At 42.1% G+C, this 9,138-nt stretch overlaps 1 protein-coding gene across 1 annotated transcript in view; it reads right to left on the bottom strand.

Annotated features, from left to right (window-relative positions):
- ADAT2 (adenosine deaminase, tRNA-specific 2) overlaps window positions 1–9,138 on the bottom strand; it is a 25,359-nt gene that overhangs the window by 11,634 nt on the left and 4,587 nt on the right. The window contains exons 2-3 of the mRNA XM_006834611.1: window positions 5,018–5,122; window positions 1,537–1,687 (exon numbers count right to left, since the gene is read on the bottom strand). Of these exons, the coding sequence (XP_006834674.1) occupies window positions 1,537–1,687; window positions 5,018–5,122 (256 nt within the window). The remainder of the gene's footprint in view (window positions 1–1,536; window positions 1,688–5,017; window positions 5,123–9,138) is intronic.

The raw sequence follows: 9,138 nt of genomic DNA, 5'->3' as shown, positions 1-9,138 counted from the left end.
CTCTTCATGTATGATATTCTTGATGTCATCCCACAACTCTTCTGGTCTTCGGTCTTTAGTGTTTAATTCATCAAATCTGTTCTTCAGATGATGTTCTTCAGGAGTGGGTAGGACCATGCAAATAATTTATACAGGACTCTAACGCTGGGATTGGTTAGTTTTGACATCCAGCTGGGTTTAAAGGAGCCAACTCAGAAGCAGGAACAGTCCCTCCAGGACTATCAACAAGGAAGAACATGAGTGGAGTGTGAGCTCCCTACCAAGAAAACTGGCAAACTGGGGCGGCAGCGTGGCATCTAGGCCCATGGACTGAGTAACGCTGAGTGCCTACAGGCTGGAAGCTGGCTTGCAGAATGTACCCTTTGGTCATTTAATGGAGCTTGGTAACACTCACCCGAGCAGGGCAGAGGCCACAGGGCCACATGGCTGAGGCTGAAGACAAGAGTGAGGTGTGTCTGCAGAAAGGCAGATAAGAGGCGTTCCTGCCCTGAGAACTGACGTGTCCTGGGTTGGTTTTGATCCTGAATTGTACTGTGTCTACTTCCCTAAGAAACCCCACAATTGTGAACATTGTTATGAGTTCTGTGTGCCCACTGTAATGGATTATCAAACCCAGATGTGAAACAGAGATGCTGTGGAGGTTGGTTGGGGTCAGAATGAGGTAAAGAAGGTTGTACGGTGGAGTCGCATCTGACCTCCACTTCATAGGAATCGGCCTTGGGCTGATTTTCAGTTAGATTCTTCTTCCCCCTTGTGAAGCCAGAGGAAGTCCAACATGGCTCTACCACTGGTTTTGCAAATACCTAATGTAGAGATGTATAACGCTATCCATTTCCCAATGACTTGTAATTATACTGTAAATTATTTCAAGTTCTGCTGCGCTTGTTTTACTTTTCAAATGAAAACAGATAATAAGAAAGAAAATTTGTAAATCTGTAGTCCACTATTTCTAGTCGAAATTCTTCAGCTCTTTTCCTATACATTGTGTTTTACCATCAATTTGAACTTAATGGAAGGTTAAGTTTTAGTTTGTTATTGTTGTTAAGTGCTATCAAGTTGATTCTGACCCATAGTGACCCTGTATAGGGTTTCTGAGGAGCAGTTCAAATGGCTTTGCAGTCTGGCTCATTAACCCACAGCACCACACCAGAGCTCCAAAGTTTTAATATAGGGCTAAGCTTTCTTTCTCTAGCTTACTAGCATACTCATTTGTTTTAAGAGCTGTGGAGTCAGATAAGACTCATAGCAATCCTGCATAGGGTTTCCAAAGAGCGGCCAGTGGGTTTGAGCCACTGACGCTGAGGTTCACACAGACCTTGCGGTCCAGTACATCATCCTGCAGTGCCACATAGTTATATGTTGATTGATCTAAAAACAAAAAACATTGGTTGACTCCCCCCGCCCGCCCTGGGGACACACTATTTTGTAACATGAGCCACCTATGATTTGTTTCATAAAGCTCAGAGCAGGTCCCAGGTGTGAGCATGTGCATGTTTGCAGGGAAGGAGAGACGGGACCCCACTGGGACAAGGATACTCAACAGACGGAGAGCAGCTGCACACATGATGCAGGGCTCCACCGTGACGTAGAGCGCCGTGCGTGCAAACACTTGTGAGGGACTCGTGCCTCTGCGGTGGCACCACTCTAGGACCTGATCGATGGCCACCATTTCTGCATGCCGAGTCGCCTGGAGAGAGAGAGGTCACTGGGTGGGTGTTTGACCTATGTGTAACTGCTGCTTCCCAGAGAAGCTCAATAAAACCCTAACCTTTTGTGCTGATCATTTCTGTCAGAGTTTTAGGGAATGAAGGTTTCCAGATACTCTTAGCAGTTGACAAGGAGTTCCTCTGTTCAAGTGCCCTAACCGCACCAACACACAGCACCTGATCGGACACACCACACCCAACATACTGGATGGTTAATCAAGCATCTTAGGGGAAACGGCACAGAGAAGACAGGCCTCAAGAACAGATCAATGGTTTCTGGATATTTTAAGGGAAGTCTGAAATTTTCAAAAGCGTATACTCCAATTTCAATAGTGTTCTTCTAGACTCTCGCTGAACTCACACTAAGCAAGTGTCTATTTAGTTTACTGGAATGCCATCATTTATGTTTTCTTTGGGATGAGATGGGCATACAGGCGGAGAAGAGCAGAGCAGAGGCGTCAGTCTCCGGCTCCTCATGGGAGGCAGGGGAGTATGGGAGACGTCACAGCACTTGGCATCAGCTGCACATACATCTCAACTCTGGCAGCAACATTACTGATTATGTGGCTTTGGGCAAGTTCCATAACTTCTCTAAGCCTTGGTTTCCCATGTACAAATGGAGGGCACTGGTGCATCCACACCTCTACAGCCTGCTTTTGTAACGACTGCAGCTTAGAACCCTTATGAGGCAGTTCTACTCTGTCCTATGGGATCGCTTTAAATCAAAACGGACCCAGTGCCAACAGTTACACTTCATACCGTCACCTGAACGTGAAGCACTGTGCTGCGCAGTGCTACGATAGGGCCTCTGGGAGCTCTCTGTTCCCTTTTCTTTCCCCTAACTAAAATAACTGAGTAACTTAATGCAGACCTTAGTAACTATATGCAGTAATTATTTACAATCATCGAGACAATCGCATTTACCAACAACCTTACACTGAGCGTTAACTATGCTGGCAGCACTGTGGAAAATTCTGGTGGGATGGAAAGTCTCTGTCCTCAACAAGAAAAACATGGTGGGGGGTGGGGGCAACCAGGAAGGTGCTCATTCGCCAGAGCAATGCAGGGACATGCCGCCACGGGAGCCAGAAGCAGCTGGGAGTGATATCGGCTGGGCTCCACATCACAGAAATAGAAGTTCAGAGCCGCACAGTGCTTCAGAGAAGAGGTCCCCAAACTTGACCACAGACTGGAAACAACTGGCGAGCTTAAAACAATGTGTTCCCAACTTGGGAGCTTTTAAAAGATCAGATTCAGAACTTGTAAATCAATTGCCTCATAATCTCAATAAATAATTGCTGAGCTGAATCATCTATGTCAACTCTCTGTTTCACTGCCTAAGAAACAGAAGCTAGGCTGGGTTGTTGTTAAGTGCCGTCGAGTTGATTCCGACCCATAGCAACCCTGTATAGGGTTTCCAAGGAGCAGCTGGTGAGCTTGAACCACCGACCTTGCAGTTCAAATGACTTTGTAGTCTGACACATTACCCCACAGTGCCACACTAGGACTCCGGTTAGGAGGGGTTAAAAACACACAGCTGGAAGAGGTGGTGGTATGTAGGAGCCTAGAAGTCAGATCTCCTCATTTAGGGTGAAAAGTTTTTCTATCCTATATGTTTACAGGGCAATCTTCTATATTACATGTTGTTGTTGTTAAATGCCATGGAGTCAGTTCCTACTCAGTTAACCTGCAATAGCAGGGGTGGGGAACGTCCGACCCTCAGGCCATATAAGGCCCTGCCAAGACAACTACACCAGGGATCCTGGTGCAGCATTGTGGGCTAATGCATCAGACCGCAAAGTCGTTTGATCTGCAAGGTCGGTGGTTCAAGCTCACCAGCTGCTCCTTGGAAACCCGATACAGGGTCACTCACTATGGGTTGGAATTGACTCAACAGTACTTAACAACAACAAAAAAGTAACCACAGTTCCAGCCATCACATTGTTGTTGTTAAGTCCCGTCGAAAGTTAATTAAATGTTTGACCAAATACAGCAGGCTAATTTTTAAGCCAATAACTTTGTATAGCCCGCAAATGATGTTATTAATTTGGGCAGAAAAAAGGTTCGCCACCCCTGCTGTATAGGGTTTCTAAAGAGCGGCTAGTGGATTTGAACTGCTGACCTTATATTTAGCACTCAAAGTGCTTACATGACATAGAACACCAAAATAAATCCATATGAATTTAAGGATATAGGATAAAACCAGGTCATTGGGGGATTCAGATAAATGGTGATAGGACATTCAAATGTCTTGTGTAAAAGGGACCATACCTAAACCCTAAAATACTAATAGGAAGATGTGACAATCCTTGAAAAGACAAAGTGACTTATAAGTCCATTCCCAAATAAGTATCTATATATTCACTAATGCTGCATTATGCTTATTATTTATCTCAAAGGTATTTTAGATCCTCATAATAACTGCCTAGCAAATTTGGGGTGTACTTTGCATGACTTTTGCTGAGTCTCTGTTTTCTCTTCTATTTTGACAGATGTGACGGAAGAATTTGAAAGTTCCCAGCATGCTGGTATAGATACCAACTTGTTCTCTGGCTTCCAAGACTGCACCAGAGGATTCAAGTCCTTGGGAGTGACATTATAAATTCGCCTAGAGACTACCTACTTGACTTACACTTCCCATGGCTACTGTAATATTGGGTCTGAGAAGCACTGCCTTAAACCTCGAACTCCCCGACCGAACTACAATGAATTAAAAGACTCAGGCTCTCAAATGCCAACACCACCTGGAGACACAGACAGCAGGAGACAGAAGCTCCACTCAGCTGAGTCACCTGGTAAAGAAACAGCTTCCTTTATACAATCCTGTTTTCCCTCCAAGGTTATAAACGGAGGAGGTCAATCTTTTCATTTACTTGGAGGAATCCTATAGGAAAGAATGCTTTACAGATGCAGTTGATATGTCTTATAAAGTGGAATTCTCATACATCAGATTGGCTTAAAGCGACATAGACTTGTTTCTTCCACACTGACACTCCAAAGTAACAAAATCCCCCACTGGGGGAGAAAAAAAAAAAAAAAAGATGTTTGTAAAAAAAAAGATGTTTGTAAATTTCACTCAAGTGTTAAACTTAAGCAATATGAAACAGAAAATCATCGCTAAGTCATGATTTCATTACATGCTTATAAGTTTTCCAAATTTTTCCAAATAAACAAGTGTCACTTATATAATCAGAAACAAAGGCATAAAGAAAGCCAAGTTAAAGAGCACTGCCCATTTACTCAGACTATAAGCTCACGCCACGCCTACCGTCACTCAGTATGTTTGTAATTATTCTCTTCAACTAACATACATTTTTCGTTTGATTGACTTCGTTTCTTCCTTTCCCCACAATTTCATTGTTGTAAACCATGAGGCAGCCAACTGGAACTTCAAGGTTTTCTAGGGCATCTTTGGCCTGAAAGACAAAGTGGAAAATCTAAGATATGAAGCCCAATGTTTAAGAACACTATACTCAAAAAATAGATTCAACATGAACAGTAGATGAAAGGGCTTCAAAAACTTCATGGAGTGGAGCACACTGGGGGCAGAGTTATGGAAACTTCTTTGACATAACCAAACACTTTGAGGGAATAAGTCGCTGGACCTGGGGGCTCAGGACCATAGTACAGTCGCTGGAGAAGGATATCATGTGTGGTAAGGTGGAGGGTCAGAGAAAAAGAGGAAGACCCCCAGTGAGATGGATTGGCCCAGTGGCAGCATCAATGGACTCAAGCATGGCAACAATAATGAGGTTGGCCCAGGACTGGGTAGTGTTTTGTTCTGTTGTACATAGGGTTGCTATGAGTCGGTATTGACTCAATGAGACCTAACAACAACAACAAACAACACAATAAAAGACAACCCAATTTAAAAATAGGCAAAGCACTTGAATAAAAATTATTCCAAGGAAGATATACAAATGGCCAATGAGTACATGAAAAACTAATTGATGTCTTTAATCATGTTGTTGTTGTTGTTGTTGTTGTTAAGTGCCGTCAAGTCAGTTCTGACCCGTAACAACCCTGTATAGGGTTTCCGAAGAGCAGCTGGTGAGCTTGAGCTGCTGACCTTGCAGTTCAAACTGACTTTGCAGTCCAGCATTAACCCACAGTGCCACAGGGACATGAAAATCAAAGCCAAAATGAGATACCACTTCATACCACAAGGATGGCTGTTATTTAAAAACACAAAACTAACAAGTCTTGTTGAGGATGTAGAGAAACTGGAACCTTCATCCACCACTCATAGGAATGTTAAGTGATGCTGTCACTATAGAAAAGTTTGTAGTTTAAAAAAAAATAAACACACTTTTACCATATTACCCAGCAGTTGTACTTCTGTGCATTTATCCCAGAAAACACTTACATTCATGTAATATGTGACTTTATGTATCTACACGGAATTCACTGCACTTTTATTCACAATAGCCCCCAATTGCAAACAGCCAAAATGTCCTTCAATAGGTGAAAGATTAAGTAAACCATGGTACATCTCTACCATAGAGTACTGTTGTTGTCAGATGCCATGGAGTCAGTTTAAACGCACAGTGACCTTGTATGCAACAGAATGAAACATTACCAAGTCTTGTACTATTCTCACAGTTGTCGCTATGTTTGAGCCCACTGCTGCTGCCACTGCATCAACCCAACTCATAGAAGGTCTTCCTATTTTTAGCTGACCCTATAACTTAACAAAGGAACTCTGGTTATGGGTCAGGCTGCTAACCTCAAGATCAGCAGTTTGAAACTACCAGCTGTTTCAAGGGAGAAAGATGAGACTTTCTGCTTTGGTAAAGATTTATAGCCTCAGAAACCATATACGGGTTTCTATGAGTCACTATGAGTCAGAACCAACTCCATGGCACATAACCACCACCACCACCATAATTTAACAAGCATGTCCTTCTCCAGGGACTGGTCCCTCATGGTAAAATGCCCAAAGAACATGAGATGAAGTCTTGCTATCCTTTGCTTCTAAGAAACATTTTGCCTCTACTTCTTCCAAGACAGATTTGTTGATTCTTCTGCAATCCATGGTATAGTCAATATTCTTGACCAACACCATAATTCAGATGTATCCGTTCTTCCTTATAAATAAGGAATCAGTCTTCCTTGTTCATTTTTCAGCTTTCATACATATGAGTCGATTGAAAATACCATGGTCAGGTACACCTTAGTCCTCAAAGTTAATGCTGCTTTTTAACATTTTTAGATCTGTTGCAGCAAATTGGACCAATGCAACATCATTTGATTTCCTGACTGGGGCTTCCCTGGGTATTGACTATGGATCCAAGCAAAATGACAACTCCAATATTTTCTCCATTTATCACATATTGCTTATTGGTCCACTTGTGAAGATTGATGTTTGCTTTATGTTGACCTATAAACCACACTGAAACTGAAGTCTCTGAGATTCACCATTAAGTGAGTCAATTCCAACCTATAGCGACCCTGTATAGGGTTTCCAAGGAGCAGTTGGTGAGCTTGAACCACCAACCCTGCAGTTCAAATGACTTTGCAGTCTGACGCATTAGCCTACAGCGCCACACCAGGAATGGGTCACCTTTATTATAACTAGACTAATGTGCTGGACTATAAGGTTGGTTTGAACCACAAGGCCGGCAATTCAAGCTCACCAGCGGCTCCTCGGAAACCCTATATGGGATAATTATGAGTCGAAACTGACCCAACAACACTTAACAACAACAGACAGTATTACTGTAGAATGTGTATTAAATCAATCTTAAATACAAAAGCGTATGATATGCATAAGGAAGCAAGCGTACTTGTAGAAAAGCTAGATGCTAGACCATGTGAGGAGTTCTAGTGCGGCACTCTAGGATAAGCATGGACTGCTAACTAAAGTTGGTGGTTCAAACCCACCAGCTGCTCCTTGGAAACCCTATAAAAGGACACTATGAGACAACTGAACAACAAGGCCACATGAGGTCTTCAAGAAACCAAGAAAGAGAAGCTGAATAGAGCCAAGGGCCTTCCCACAGAACCAGGGGAGAAGGAAAGCCTTCTCCTCGAAGTCAGACTTCTAAACTGTGAGAAAATGTGTTTGTTAAAGTTGCACACTCGTGGTCTTTCTGTAATAGCAGCATTACACAACTAAAACAGAATGTATATTTTTTCTTATAACTCTTATTATAAAAGTCCTTATTTTATTAAGGTTATCAAACCTGTGACATTTAAATACAGGCAGGCCCTAGATAATGAATGAGTTTCAGATTAATCTTTAAGTCAAATTTACATGTAAAACAAACATTTAGATACAGTTTGTATCTAATGTCAGTTAGTCCAATGTTTGTCTTAGCATATAAGTACTTATGTTTGCCTTACTATATGAGTACTGAGAGTATATTTCTAGGCATAAAACACAAAATACTATCAGATACATGAAAACATCTTTAACATAATAATACAATAATAATATTTTTATGCAAATCGCAAAGTTGTTGTTATTAAGTACCGTGGAGACAATTCCGACTCATAGTGACCCTGCACAGGGTTTCCGAGGCTATAAATCTTTATGGGAGGAGAACGCCTCATCTTTCTCCCATGGAACCATTGGTAGTTTCAAACTGCCGACCTTGAAGTTAGCAGCCCGATTCGTAACCACTATGCTACCAGAGCTCCTTAAATCTCAAAGTAGCACCTGTTTATTATTCTGAATCATTGTGGTGGTGGTGGTGGTGGTGGTGGTGTGCCATAGAGTCAGTTCTGACTCATAGCGACCCTACATAGGGTTTCCCAGGCTTTAATCTTTACGGGAGCAGAAAGCCTCATCTTTCTGCCAAGGTATAGCTGGTTTTGAACTGCTGACTTTGAGCTTAGCAGCCCGACTCGTAACCACTACACTACCAGAGCTCCCATTTGAACCACTATGTTGTTGTTAAGTGCTGGCGAGTCAGTACCGACCCATAGCAACCCTGTATAGAGTTTCCAAGGAGCTTCTGGTGAGCTTGAACTGCCAACCTTGTAGTTCAAACAGCTTTGCAGTCTGGCACATTAACCCATAGTGCCACACCAGGACTCCATATATATGTACCTCAAATTTTTACAGGTTTACATAAACCAGACATTCATAAACTGGGGTCTGCTTTACGTTGCCAATATTGTCTGTCATTTGCTTTGTTACTTTATAACTTCCCTATTTTAACATGCAGAAGTTTTCAATGGTTACATAGTTAAAACCTATCCATTTTTCTTTTGTTTTCAGCCCTGTTATGGAAGATTATATAAAAACTAACATTTATCTGCTGCAATAATAGATTCAGCTGTAACAATTGTAAGGACGACACAGGACTGGACAGTGTTTCATTCACTTGTGCACTGAAGTATTATTGTTTGTTCTATGATTTAATTTTTCAATCCCATATTTCAGATTGTTATTGGTAAATTCTGCTGAGTTGACTCCAACTCACAG

This window comes from Chrysochloris asiatica, unplaced genomic scaffold (genome assembly GCF_000296735.1).
Source record: "Chrysochloris asiatica unplaced genomic scaffold, ChrAsi1.0 scaffold00013, whole genome shotgun sequence".
NCBI lineage: Eukaryota > Metazoa > Chordata > Mammalia > Afrosoricida > Chrysochloridae > Chrysochloris > Chrysochloris asiatica.
This window is presented reverse-complemented; position numbering and strand designations above follow the sequence as displayed.